This window comes from Ptychodera flava, chromosome 1, assembly GCF_041260155.1.
Source record: "Ptychodera flava strain L36383 chromosome 1, AS_Pfla_20210202, whole genome shotgun sequence".
NCBI classification, from domain to species: Eukaryota; Metazoa; Hemichordata; class Enteropneusta; family Ptychoderidae; genus Ptychodera; species Ptychodera flava.
The window spans coordinates 38,209,287-38,224,589 of record NC_091928.1 but is presented as its reverse complement, the minus strand read 5'-3'; the positions used below and the strand labels follow the sequence as shown (position 1 = coordinate 38,224,589).

The 15,303-nt window shown below is 37.6% G+C and overlaps 1 protein-coding gene across 1 annotated transcript; it reads left to right on the top strand.

Moving 5' to 3' along the window:
* Positions 1-3,048: 3,048 nt before the first annotated feature.
* LOC139136701 (aminopeptidase N-like) lies at positions 3,049-15,118 on the top strand. The gene is made up of 16 exons (XM_070704506.1): positions 3,049-3,774; positions 4,670-4,940; positions 5,253-5,373; positions 6,384-6,541; positions 7,195-7,308; positions 7,824-7,964; positions 8,515-8,646; positions 9,019-9,191; positions 9,483-9,565; positions 9,811-10,151; positions 10,467-10,546; positions 10,808-10,918; positions 11,350-11,724; positions 13,414-13,486; positions 13,750-14,484; positions 14,541-15,118. The coding sequence occupies exons 1-15, from the start codon at positions 3,164-3,166 to the stop codon at positions 13,891-13,893; spliced, it is 2,928 nt and encodes a 975-aa protein (XP_070560607.1). The 5' UTR covers positions 3,049-3,163; the 3' UTR covers positions 13,894-14,484; positions 14,541-15,118.
* Positions 15,119-15,303: the final 185 nt, after the last annotated feature.

Below are 15,303 nucleotides of genomic sequence, written 5' to 3'. Positions count from 1 at the left end.
ACACGATAACTCAAAAACGCCTGAACAGATTCAAGTCAGATTTGGTACACAGGTACCATATGCTACTTGCAAGAACTGATTAGATTTTGGTTAGTGTGGCTTGCATATTAATGAAGTTATGCAATATTGTTTTTTTTCCGTACAATGGTTTCCCTATGGAGACGGTAACGACAGTGTAGACATATATCAAGAAATACTGCACAAAATTTCATGAAACTTTTTACAGATGACAATCTAAGAACATTATGATGATACTGTGAGTGTCATGTCAATTATCTTCTCATTTGCATATTTAATGAACTTTTATTAGTGAGATAACCTCTAAAATTCCTGCACCAAACTTGATGATACTTGCAACAAATATTGATCTGATATATATCTAATTATATTTAGAAGCATTAGGCAGTGTCAAGTCAATAAATAGCTCATTTGCATATTTTATGAAGGTTTGTAATTAGTCATATAACTCCGATATAACTTCACCATATGTGATGAAATCTGCTGCAGATACTGATCCGACTGATATCTAACTGTAGTGTAAAGCATTTAGTAGTGTGAAATTAATTAAGGGTTCATATGCATATTAAATGGACTTTTTAATTACATATATAACTCTGAAATTACGGCAGCCAAGTCAGTGAAATTGGGTACAGATATTGTTTTTATAAATATCTAATTCTACTGAGAAGCATTTGGCAGTGATAAGTTAACGAATAGGTCATTTGCATATTTTATGAAGTTTTGTAATTAGTGATATAACTCCAAAATAACTGCACCAAATGTGATGAAATCTGCTGCAGATACTGATCCGACAGATATCTAATTGTGGTATAGAGCATTTAGTTGTGTGAAGTTAATTAAGGGTTCATTTGCATATTTAATGAACTTTGTAATTAGTGATATTACTCCAAAATTACAGCGTTAAATTTGATGAAACTTGCTACAGATGTTGATCTGATAAATATCCAATTGTACTGAGAAGCATTGAGCAGTGTCAAGTTAATAATTAATTTGCATATTAAATAAAGTTTTTTAATTAGTGATTAAACTCTTAGAGTACTGTGCGAAGTTGAAAAAAACCTGTCACATATAGTGATAACATATATCTTATTGTTCTGTGAAGCATACTACTATTAATGATTCTGTTGTAAAACACGTGAGCATATTCAGTTCATGTCTGGTTTATATCCTTGCATGTGTACAACCTATATTTTTTTTGTTTACCGCTGAAGATCACGGTGACTGCGCCCTCATTCGTCGAGTCATTTTTAACTTTCACCATAGGACACATACAATGCAAGGCATGCATGCACTGTATTCGTATCTGTTTACCCACTCCAGCTGGATAATTTTGCAGTACGTTTTACTGCGCATGCGCTTCGTCGTTTTCGGCATAGTAAAAAGTTGGGCCGGCAGGAAGATACACACGCTTACAAGGATTTGACTGACATATTGGAATTTGGAACAACAAAGGTATCACGCAAAGCAATACAAAGGAGTTTTTGCACCTAAAACTGCAATATCAATGCTTCCATATTTTATCCCTGTCTCATTTCGTGCTCGCATCACACCGTCTAAGTCACGATTTTACTGACAGAGGTTTATTTATCACATGGCGACCAGTTGCTTTCACTACCAAGGGCTTTGACCAGGTTTTAATATAAGAATAAAAATGCAACAATCATAGCATCACAGTAACCGTTCATTGTTGAAAACGTGAACCCAAATTGACGATGTCTGGCACAATAATATTTGCACCGAGGATTCATTACCTGTACGTTGATAAATTGAATATTCACATCAAAGCACATTTTGTCTATGTAATATGCGCATGTCGTTTCTACATTTCACTGTATCTGTTTAGCTCCCTAGAACTTTTCCTCGCTATGGCTTTGGCGTTCTATGATAATCTTGATTGATTGATATTCCTCTTCCAAGAATGAACACAACAATATTCGAATATTGTAGATCGTTTACCGCTGGAAAGAGCCTTACTTTTAACTGGGGCTGCCAGAAATAGAGCGAAGGAAATGGCAGGTTGCCTGGCAACGAGCAAACTTCGAGTGCCTGATTCAAGGCGTCAACCATATTCAGTTTCAAATTCCAGAAGAGAGTGACAGATTTAATAGGTTAGCATTGTCCCGGTTCCGCAAACTACGGGTCAAACATAAAGTTCAGTGAACGTACGGAGAGGCGAACTTTTCGGCCTTTTCTCAATTCAAGGAATTAATTGCGAGATTGGAGCGAGAAAGTGACGCTTTCTCGCAATCGGTGAGAACCTCTTGTTATTCTTACGGCTGTCAGTGAGACGATTTTGAATTCTCACCGGTGTGCAGTGAGAAATGCACTGCTTGTGAGAATCAACGATGGTAACAAATTCTCACCGTGACTGGTGATACTAGAAATTCTCACAATTATTTTTCCAACAGACGATATAATCTACAGGCCTATTTATGTGATAACGAAATCTTGAATCACGTTCAGGGCGTACAAATCTGCCTGATTCAGGTCGACTTTCGATGAACTGCTCAGAAAAGTCGATTTTTGTCCTGCCATTAGGATTTATTTCTCGAGTAACTCAGATTTTCTAACTGTCATTTGTCATTTAAAAGGACTAGTTCTTTATCAGTTTTATATCTGAACAAATAGAATAACATTTAAAGGGAGAACAAAAGACTATAATCGCACAAACAGTCAATATAAACAGCCGCTAATGCAAGAACCAGGGATTGAGAAACGCCCCTTTAATATCATGGTCTGTAGTTTTGTTGCTGTTCTTTCCAATGGTACGCGTACCCGGCTGTCATCTTCGATCAATGTGCCGGGGGAGAGGCTCACATAATTCTCGTTCATCTTTGTCAGCCGAAAATCGACGATTTGCTATTCGCGTCTTACTTGAATGTAATGTTTTAGGGTCTATGGTTTTTAGATTTTGAATGGTGTTAAAACACCGAAGGCCACCCGCGCTCTTGTTTGGTCACGTGACAGCTCAGCTTTCCTTGGGCGTAGGGTGAATACAGCGAGTGTCTTTAGAAATTTAAGGTCAGCAGTCTATTTGTGAAAGTTCACTGATCGTGTTTAGAATTCCAGGTCAATAGATTTTCTGGCAGTGAAAGGGATCCTTGAATTATAATACGGGTTGTCAGTCACTTCTGCATCGGACATGGCGAAAGAGGAAAAGTATCGGATCGCGCCAGAGAAAAATGGAATATTTGTCAAATATGCTGCTCTTGTCATCGCCGTTATATTGGTGCTAGTAGTCTTAGGTCTGGTTATAGTGATGGTGTATTTTCTTCACCCTGGATGGCCGTGCCCGACGACATCCACCGACCTTACTGATGGCCTGCCAGCAGCCTCGACGAGCGTTAGAAAACCATTTGACGGGCGACTGCCTGATGACTTAAAACCAATCAACTACAGAGTCAAGTTCACCCCGTATATGGACGAGGAGGACGGCGACAAGCGATACCTCATCGACGGCGAAGTCCAGATCACCGTGAACTGTGTCAAGTCGACCAACACCATCACCCTCCATGCGCTGAAACTAGATATCGACCGAGACACAGTAACAGTGAATGAAGTCAGTAGTGGGAGCAGCATTGACGTTAGGGACATCAGCGTTGACGAGGAATACGATTTCTTCATCATTAAAACAGCGACAACTTTGGAAAGTGGCAAGAAGTATTACATCGCCATGAACTATGTCGGGCAAATGAACAACACTGACTTAGTGGCGCTATTTCTGAATGTCTACGAGGAAAATGGCGAACCAAGGTGAGTACTAAAAGGGCGTGGACAAACACTCTGCCTTGATAATTATATTTTGACATTGAAGACGATTTATGCTCTGCTCGGTTTTATGTGAACATGTCATGTACATCTTCTTCCCATTGAAGTGTTCCAAATCAGGAAGATACCATCTGAATATTTGTGGAGGCTGTCGGCTCATTTCTGGGGTTTAATATCAAAAAATTATGATGAAACATATTGGAGCCGTATTCAAAGCGGTCTCTAGAATATTTCTTTTGCGGTAAAAAGTTAAATGGGGACAAATGAAAAGGAGAAGTCGACTTTACGGTATTATTCAGCTCAGAGGCATACATCGCCCGTACGATAATGCTGTTATTTATGAGAAACATCAATACATTCTACCTGTAACAAAGCGACGTTTAGGCGTAGTCTGTGTGGAGTGACTGTCCGGGTCTATGTCGGTAATGTAACTTTACAGCGAAAGCGTGATTTGAATAGCAAAAAGAAAAGGAAGTCGTGGTGTGAATGTAATTCTGAAACTTGTCTATTTTCGGTCTCTCAGCATCTTTGACCTTGTTTGTTGTCAACTTTATTTGATGTAGAATATCTCCCTAGGTGTGTCAATACATCGAGAGAATAGTGCCTCAAATGCGTGAGTGTGTGCGTGTGGGGTTGGGTTGGGTATAAGCGTTGGGTGTGGGAGGTGTCCACTCATACATATGCTGGAACTCATCAGTGTATGCTTGGTGCGCTTGTGGATAATGCGGCCGGTGCAGTCTCTTGGTCAGTTACCCCCCCCCCCCCCCAGCAACTGTAGCAACTGTGCAAGTACACATACCTGATCTATATATCATTGTTGTAAAATCTCTGTCATATTATTTCCTTTGAAATGCGTCTTTTCATTTGACTGGGTTTCCAGGTACTTGCTGGCCAGTCAACTCGAAGCTACGGACGGAAGGCGAGTTATGCCGTGTTTCGACGAGCCTGCCTTGAAAGCCACGTTTGACGTCATCATCAAGCACCGCACTAAGAGATCGGCTCTGTCTAACATGCCGAACATCAGAAACGAAACCGACGGAGATTGGAATACGGCGTATTTCAACACAACGCCGGTAATGCCACTCTATTTGCTGGCTGTGGTAGTCTCCGATTTTGTCTGCAAAGAAGCGACTACGAACCTTGGAGTCAAGGTAGGCCTATTTCCTTTAAAATATTGGGATGGAGTTTGTATGAAATTAGAAAATATTAATCTTAAATGTTTCTCATCTGTTGCTGTGTCTTAGAGTTAATGATTTAAGTTTGTCAAAACTTTTCGTTGATCGTTTTATGGTAATTTTCAGGGGAAAGTAAGTCAGTCATTGTCGAAATGGTTCGGACATAACTAAACCTTTGCGTGCGGTACATGTAATTAATGTCGTAGATAACCTATCGCTCTAGCACTGTCCAAATTTTTCCAAGGAATTTTGACATATCCATAACTTAATTCTTTTCTCCATCTTTAGTTTCGAGTTTGGGCTTCAGAAACTAACATCAATGCCACGGACTTCGCTCTGGATTTTGGCGTCAAGTCTTTGCAGCATTTCGAAGACTTGTTGCAGATTCCATATCCACTTCCAAAACTTGGTGAGCACGGAAACTGGAGACAGTATGACTTTGTGCCATTTTTGAGCCACAAACTACAAGGGTTTTTAAGCTAAATATTGGAAACAGAAGCGCGATATTTTCTCTAAGACTGTAATGTAGGATGGTGCTCGGGGGCAGATATTTGGATTGTTTATTTCTTGCAACACTTGATTGATTCTACATGCTCATTTTGGATCATTTTGCGCTCTTGAACCAACTAGACTTTTACTGTCTTGTTTTTTTTTTGTGAGAACCGAACATATTTTTTTCCCAAAAGAGTTAACAGTGAGATGCGGTCATTTTGAATTTCGAATTTCGCTAAATTTTCAACAATTAGTTTCCCTACTGAGTAGCAAAATTTGTCATATTACATTTGTCCCTAAGTTATCTTGCGGAAAGTTAAGAGTCTGGGCCTATAGGTTTCGAGGCTCGCATTTACGGCAGTAAAATATTAGAAATCAAAGTTGCATACCGTCTAAAAGTGTTTATTTTGGCGCGGAATCAATTGTCTATACTACGTACAGCCTCATTGCCTGTGCGTCATTTTTGTATTCTTTTCGCTAAGATGGTTTCGAGTCAAAAGTCAATTTTGTCAAAATAATCGCTGAATCATGGCAACAAAAACTTTTTCAAAAATTGGCGTACATCATCGATTTTATTGACTAGATATTTTCGACTTGCTAGCCACTGTGGCTGCTGCGGTACACCCCCGCCCAAAACAACAAAACCAAACGCAAAACAAAACAAAACAAAACAAAACAAAACAAAAAATGTGAATTAACATAAATACGATCGCTACAGGTTGAAATAGTGACATTTTCATTGACAATGCATGTAATAATGGGTATCAAAAACAACTCTTCGAAAATAGGATGTTCTTTATGGTAAGAAAAAGGGCACAGCAAACCGGGCTTTGAGACAGGCGGAAAATACGAGATAGCTATACTAGAATACATCACCCAATATTCGACGAGAACTTAAAACCATATAATTTTTATCTATGTCAACAGACATGGTGTCTCTGCCGGTATTCAACGACTATGGGGCGATGGAAAACTGGGGGTTGATCTTGTACAAACACGATTGGATTCTCTATGACGAAACGGTTCACCATCCACCAAGAGGTCAGCGTGTTGCCAGAATCATCGCCCATGAGCTGGCCCATATGGTGAGTCTAGCTCAGAAGTCAATCTCATCGCAAACAGATGTTTAATTAGTGGCGAATATTAAAGGGAAACAGTCGTCGGAACTACGCCTGTCGAGTTAATTGTTTACTGACAAAGTATTTCGTGGACGATATCTATGCACGTTTTAACTTTCATCGATCACCATCGCACCATGGATACAGTGTTTACATTGATCGGGTCCCATACTACCTTTGAGCGCAGTTCCGACGACTGTATCCCTTTAAGTACAATAAGACTCGAATAACAAATATAAACAGCTAACGGGAATAAATTATAGACACGCCAAGATTTGTTAATATTTTCATTGGCAACGAGGCAAGTTCAACATATATTTTTATTGCCTAAGTTACTATAACTAAAGAAAGAACCAGTCCGAGATCAAAATTCCAAAGAAACTAATATAATGGTGCAGAAAGCATGCGCTTTCGATGTCGTATCAGAACCATGAATTAACATGATTATTAAAATGTGCAGAATTTTTACAATAATTCAGACAAATCTTTTATTATGAGAAGTAAAGAGTAATATTTTCCAGCCTTACATCGTTTTTGATGTCGAATGAAACAAAAGTTCTACATTACTGTAACATTGAACTGCAAGTTGATACTAAGCCGCTCTTTCAATAACTATACAGTGGTTTGGTAACCTGGTTACGATGGCGTGGTGGAATGTTACCTGGTTGAATGAGGGTTTCGCAAGACACTTTGAGTTCATCGCTGTGGATGAAGTTCTGCCGGATTGGGACATCGTGAGTTGGAGGCATTTCATTTTTATTATCCCACGTTACTGTACTTTCGAGTACTAAAAGTTTCGAAATAACCTATATTTAATCGATTTACATAGTTTATGTCCTCTCCAGCACCTCAGTATTCAGCCTCTGAACTTACAACTTGTGTGTTAATGATAATAACATATTATTTTTGTTGCCCGGTAAATTCCACCAGTACTCCGCGCTGAAATTCCATGTTCTTGTGAAAATACCAATGCTATTTAATTGTTACTGAATACTCCGAGAATGCTTCATCAAAGGTAACTTCATTGATGTTTGAACCGTCAAGGCCATCGTTTAGGATACTGCACAAACGAGTTTGATTTACATAAATAACATCAAATTATCATTAAGATTGGCCCGAAGTTACATATTATACGACGTGTCGTATGTAACAGAAAACGACGCCCTCTTGTCTGGTTATATACCAGACACATAACGGTTTAGAATTGGGACACACTAACTTGTCAAAATAACTCTCTGTTCTCTATCAGTACGATCAGTTTTATCCGAGTGAAGTGACTTTCACGTCTATGGACAACGACGCAAGCAGTGAATCCCACCCTACGGTGCAGGCAGAAGTCGGATGGCTGTCCCAAATATGGACACAGTTCGACACAAGAGTCTACGAAAGGGTATGACCTTTGAACTGGATATTCGTTCCATCACTCAGAAACTGTCAGAAACAACAAGCTAAAATGTAAAATCGAATCGATTGATCCGTGTGCGATCTGTCACTTTCTGATAAGATTCGGCGACCTAAAACATATATGTGTTTTCTGTAATTAAAACCTCATGCTCCCTAACCTGTATTATTTTCGCATTTTCAAAAATCGCCCATGATTTTGCGAAATGTATCTGTTTGATTTGCCACACCCTGTAAGAATAAGAAATATTACAGTTCCCTACCGACTTATCCTATTTCCTGAGGAAGGGGCCGGCATTTTTCTTAAGAAAACACTCACTCTGAATTTCACACAGACATATTTTGGGATGATATTTTTTTAGAGGAGTTATCTTTATTTGCATATTCTGTACTTATCAGCCACACGTAGACAATCTTCACGTAATTACAAATTTTCACCATGATGTTCAAAAGCGCCGTGCAAATGACAGCAAAATGCGGGTTTTTTATGTGTTTATTGACTCATGTATCTATAGTTTATCAACTTATTTATTTGCCAGGGCTCACATATAATAAGTATGGTGCGTAGTTTCTTGGGAGACGATGTTGCCTTCGACGGTTTCATAGCCTATCAAAACAAACATAATTACAGCAATGCAGTGAGTGATGACCTTTGGACTGAACTCACTCAGGTAAGACAAACATAAATCATTGATTGTTGTAGATGAGAGAGAGAGAGAGAGAGAGAGAGAGAGAGAGAGAGAGAGAGAGAGAGAGAGGAGAGAGAGGTGACTGAACTAACACTTTGCTGCTAAAATATCAAAATGTATATAATTGGCTTTTCCTTGTTGAAGTTAATGGCATTAATTTATGCATGCACGTAGGTCCTAAAACTTGATTCATGTTTGCAAGTTTTCCCCCGAATAACGATGTACACAACTCTAGACAGATGACGTGAATTTCTGATTTGGCACAAAATTTGTCAATGCTTATCCTATAGATAGGAGTTTTCCTCAATAGAGGTGCAACTGTAATCGATGCCATGCCATTATTTCCGATTTAAGAGTGCAAAGGATGCTGGGAAGGGTCAAATCAACGTAGCAGACATCATGAACCCGTGGATAGTGCAACTAGGGTTTCCCGTGGTAACGGTGTCACGTGACGGTGTGGACAGAGCATCTGCTTCTCAAAGGCTGTTCAAACTTGACCCTGACGACGACATTCCCGGAGGCAACGAGTACGTACATATGTGATCATCGAAAAGTGTAATATAGTTTGCAGAAAATAAATTTATGATAACTCTACTTTTCTGGTGGTAAGGAATTATATACAGAAATGATATCCAAGATGGAAATAAAAAGAACATAGAAATACTTTATAATGCCTTTGAGAAATATTCAAAGAAAATAGCAGACTTTGGCAGGTTTTCTGGCGTTGGAGTTGTCGTCTGAGTCTCATTCAATTGTAATGTTACAATGTCAAAGCCATATGCCGATCAAATCTACTTTATAATTTTCTATCACCACAGATATTCTTGGTATATTCCATTGACGTTTGTGCACTCTGGAAACCAAGACGCTCCATCGATAACATGGTTGAACAAATCTGCAGGTATGTATAAGGAGTTTACTTCATTTTACTTCATATAGAACTACATTATTTTTATAGCACTCCGAGATTCATTTCAGAAGCGTTCATAATTGAGATGAATATTTATCTCTATCTTGAACGTACTCGCTTTGAAAGCGAGTTCGTTCAAGATGGAGAGCTTTTGACGTGTCTTCAGTTCAACACTTTGAGATCAATTTAATCTAATTTCCCTTTGCATTTCATAATCTGATTTTATTATGCTCCAGACAATACATTGACCCTGAATGGTGCCAGCGATGACGATTGGATCCTGGCCAACATAAACCACACTGGTTACTATCGTGTCAACTACGACGACGAAAACTGGAATAAGTTGATTAATCAGCTGAAGACAGACCACGAATCGATACCTGTCCGAAACAGAGCTGCTCTGATTGATGACGCTTTCAATCTCGCGAGATCCGGTGACGTAGACGCGGTATTGGCTTTGAGTGTTATTGGCTATCTCAGAGATGAGAAAGAGTATTCACCGTGGAATGCAGCAATCAGGAATTTACGTTATGTAAGGGATATGTTGGAGACATCGCCCTCATATGGAAACCTGCAGGTGCGAAATACAACAATTCTACAAGCAGACTAGAGACTAGGTCTATGCTAGTTTGTGACGTTATATCAAATTGTAGGACTATTGTCCAAGACGGCGGAGCAGAACATTTTATGTGATCGCATAAATTCTGAATTTAAGAGACATGCTCAATGAATCTTTGAGGGTTATCACGACATACAGTGATGTTATATGATAATGAAAAGGAAGAAAGGCGTTGACAAATTTCTCTACTTTAAATTTCTGACTTTGCCAAGCATTTGACAGGCTGGCATTTGCAAGTATCCGCATTCTAATAGTGGTTTTTTTCATTTTCAGCGCTACATTCGAGACTTAATCAAGCCGAGCTATGAAGATCTTGGTTGGGACTTCTCAAACGACGACACTCATCTAATATAGTTAGTACACATTTATAAAAAAGCTAAATATTTTGATGCCACGCATCTGAACAATCAAACAATTCTATGAAGGGTTAAAATCTACCAGTTAACTATGTGTTCTATGAAAAGATTTAAATAATAGATTCAAAACAGTACAAATGTTAGTAATGTAGCTTTCAAAATATGATATATAACATTTGAAGTCATCTTTCTAAACTCAATCATCACTGTTGTCATGGAGCTAGTTCTTAACACATAACTACTCCTTTCTTCCATCAGTTATTTGCGAATGGAATCTCTCAAGTTGTCCTGTGAATTGTACAACGAAGATTGTGTAGACGAAGCCAAGGGTCTCTATTCAAGATGGATGGAAGATCAAGACGCAAACAGGTAAATATAGAGAGTTGCTGTGATACCTAATATGGGTGTTGTATCAATGGAACATCTCAAAAGCAAACATATCATGGACCTGGATAATCTGTATTTTCAAATAAAGAATACACAAAACATTGCGAAAACTCTTGAGATTTTCAATCTACTGCAAATACTACAAAATACGCTCTACGTATTGTGGGATACTTGACATGGTGTTACGTCATGCACATAATGTCACGTACAACAAAATCGATACTTTTCTTACTACACGATAACTTTAATTCAAATACTCGGCAGTTACACCTTTCAATGGTAACATCTTGCACAGAATATCATACGCATCAACATCGATACTATTGTACCAGCTCGTGCATCTTAACAGTAAATAATTGAGAACACCATTATTTCATTTATCAAAGAGTTTTTTGGTACTTTTCATAATCCAGTATACGTGACGACATCCGGGCAACAGTGATGTGCACGGCGATCAAACATGGCGACTACGAAGAGTGGAAATTTGCATATGAGGCTTTCGCCAACACCTCGGACTATACATATGCACTACAGAGTGACATTGCATATGCTCTGGCCTGTACTCCAAGACTCTGGATTCTCAACATGTATTTAGCAGAATCACTGCAGCATTATAAGGACGTGTCTTCAATGAAAAGTGATGACGTCATAATGCCGACCGAGCTGACGACACAAGGACCGCCAAACGACTTCTACAGACTGTGCGGATTTGTCAGAGACCAATCACCGATAGGCTTTTTAACGACGTGGAAATTTATTTTGGATCACTTCGATGAATTGCGCTCTATGTAAGATGTCCTTTATTTACAACGCTACGACTTATTTAGGTTTAATCCTTTTTGGGTGCTTACAATTTGGTTGGATAAGGCAAAATATGTTTTCAAATCTGTCTGTTCGTTTATCGGCCTGTTCGTCTCAGTATATGTCTGTCAGCCTCTATATACTAATCCTTTCACTTCTGTCGGAGGATTGCAGGATGCATGAAACTACTTAAGTAACATATATATATATATTATATATATATATATATATATATATATATATATATATATATATATATATATATATATATATATATATATATATATATATATATATATATATATAAGGCCAAATGCATCTCAACATTCGATTTCAGTACACTATACACCAAAATTGAACATAAGGATCTACTGAAAGAATTGTACAACGTAGTTGACTTTGTATTTGAGGTGGAACTAAACGATATATTGATTTCTCTTCTTCTAAGGCATTTTGGCGCAAAGAGAAACAAAGCCTTTGTTTTTCTCAGGCATCACTAAAGTCTGCTATAAAACATCTCATACTTGAAAGCTATTTCCAGATAGGCAACATACTCCTTTTACAAAACACAGGCATTCCTATGGGTATTGATCCAGCACCATTTTGGGCAAATTTATATCTACACAGGCATGAGTATAGATTCATGTCAAAACTCATTCATACCGATATAGCTCGTGCTCGGAAATTTCATGGATGCGCACGATTCATCGATGACATATGTTTTCTAAATGATGGTGGAGAGTTTTGTAGATCATACGAGCAAATATATCCTGCACAGCTCACGTTGAAGTGTGAGCATAATGGACAACATGCTACATTTCTCGAATTGGACATATCTATAGTAGATGGAATATTCGTCTATAAACTCTTTGACAAGCGCGATGATTTCAAGTTTTCTATAGTGCGAATGCCAGATCGCGAAAGTAACATCCCTTCGTATATTTTTTATGGCACTGTATTGTCAGAATATCTTCGCATTGCTCGCGCAACACTTCTAATAGAAGATTTTCTTCCAAGAGTTGCCAGCCTGTACAACAGGATGTTGTCTCAAGGAGGACAACAACCTAAAATTATCAGACAGTTTCATAAGGCTATGTCAAGACATCCTCAACTTTTTGAAAAATTCAATGTAACACCGAAAGACATCATATATAACATCAGACTCAGAATAACTTAAGGTGTGGTGGTACCTGATCAGTACTGCTTGGGGAGCCAAGGCAGTTGACTGTATTGTTTTCAAATCCCCGAAACAGTCGCCTTGGTTAATAACTGATGAACACCTAGGAGATTTTGATGATGTTATTTCTTTGCTGTATATTAATTGTTATAAACTAATCCTGCTGATGTCATATCTTCATCATTCATATGACACAATCATAGAGAACCCATAATGATCTATTGCTTGCACTTGCATGACATTACTTTACATCATTGCTGTATTTATTTCCATCCGAGTGAATTTAAACTGTTCAACTACTTTTGACTATATATATATATATATATATATAATATATATATATATATATATATATATATATATATACTTTGTAACTTTTAACATTTTTAAGATTCTGAACAATTGTGTATCCTTCTAAGGTTAACACACAAGTAAAATTACATTTTTGCACCAGCTGGAGTGCTACACCAACAATAACAGATTTTGCTTCTTCTCACAGTGATGAAAACAAAGCCTTCAGTTTTGTTTGGGGTTTTGCCATGAAGATGAACACTGCTACTCAACAGATGGAGGTTTGTAATCAATTTATGAAGCACTAAGTTTTAGCCTTTTCGAAGGTTATTTACTCAATACAATGTATTGAATCTATGTGAGAGAATCATTTAGGATATTTTTCAAGAGACATGAAGAGGGAATTTAAGGTGCCATTTGTTACAATAGTTGGGAAAACTCGTTACTTTCCGGAAATAATCAGAACCAGTCGACATGGCTTACATATTCACTTGTCGTCTCCTGGTCGGCATATTCCACTATTAATCGTTTGTTCTTTTTACAGCTGGAGGACTTTGCCAGGAAATACAATGACATGCCAAATAGCCAGGTCACAGGGTTCTACAAGGCGTTAGGTCAAGTCAACGCTAATATTCAATGGATGGCGCGTAACTATAGGAAACTAGAGGAATGGCTACAGCAAAAGTAGAAACAACAGGAAAGTGAGAAAGAAGTGCAAATCGGTTACAGAGAGCATCATGCATGGATCTAGATAAGTCGTTTAGGATAGTTTTGCATTTACTCGGCAGGTGCATAATGATGCCGAAAATAAAGGCTATACTTCATATTTTATATTCAAGTTTATAAAAGGGGCACAATATCGCATTGAAGTCGATGTCGTTTGATAGACAACACAAAGATGGATATGGGTTCTCAGTTTCGTTAACCTTTACTGAACTTTGCGGCATTGAAGGTTTTGGGACAGTTGACATGACCAATGGTTTTTAAGCGTCAGCGTCAGGTGATATGTAACTTTATAAGCTTTGTTGGCTAGGACAAATAGCATATATATATATATATATATATATATATATATATATATATATATATATATATATATATATATATATATATATATATATATATATATATATATGCTAACAACCAAACAAATATGGTTTACCGCAAAGTTCCATTCTGATTACATTGCAATTAACGAGACAATGTTATTCAATAAATTGTTATTCATCAACTTACTCTGATGTCAATATTTTCAAATATTTGCAAACCAACAATGAATGTAATACTCAAATCTTTACAAAGTCTGCATATAACTAACTGGTTGAAGTAATGCAGAGTAACTTATCTCTGATCAGGGAAATGATTACTCTTAAAATCTTATGAATACCTCATTTCGAAGAAATCGGTCAACTAGAGGTCAAAATGTATCGAAACATTACTACATAATACAATAAATTGCACCTTTCGTCGAAGAAAGAGCAATACTACTATTGAAAAAGTTATTATCAATGATCTCAAACGAAACTTAGCGTACCAAAATACTCCCCAAAATATGAACACTGACATAGAAGCTAAAAAAAATCACAAAATCTTCAAAGAATGTACCACAATTAGCAAATTAAATAAACAAGGAAACGTACAAATTTCAGAATATTCTTATTATAATTGTTAGAAATATCTGTCTTATCTTGGTGATAGTTCAAAAATAACCAACCTACATCGCAGGCAACATGAATTTTATCAACAAACTCAGTGCCGTTCTAGGAACCACAATGTCATTACAACTAAAACAGCAGATGTGATGCCATGTACACAACAATCTTAGCGATCACCGCAGTTATTGTAGAACAGCAAAATAAAGCGGAATACATTTTTGGAAAGATTTCAGAGATATGTTTTTATAATCTTCGAGGGAACACGTGATCATTGTTCCGGTATTATAACAAACATTCATGACGTACATGAGACATTTAAACATTGATCACTTGTAAGTCCACACAAATATCGCCACTTGACCTTGTTATTTTATATTGGTCTAAGGTACATTAATGAGAACTCTATACACTGTATTATAGACCGCAAAACCAGGCAATGGACA

Bases quoted from the DNA above. Each gene is read 5' to 3' on its own strand.
- LOC139136701 (XM_070704506.1), top strand. From the start codon at position 3,164: ATGGCGAAAGAGGAAAAGTATCGGATCGCGCCAGAGAAAAATGGAATA. The intron at 8,647-9,018 runs GTAAGACAAACA...TTCCGATTTAAG, and splicing joins TTTGGACTGAACTCACTCAG to AGTGCAAAGGATGCTGGGAA. The intron at 9,192-9,482 runs GTACGTACATAT...CTATCACCACAG, and splicing joins GACATTCCCGGAGGCAACGA to ATATTCTTGGTATATTCCAT.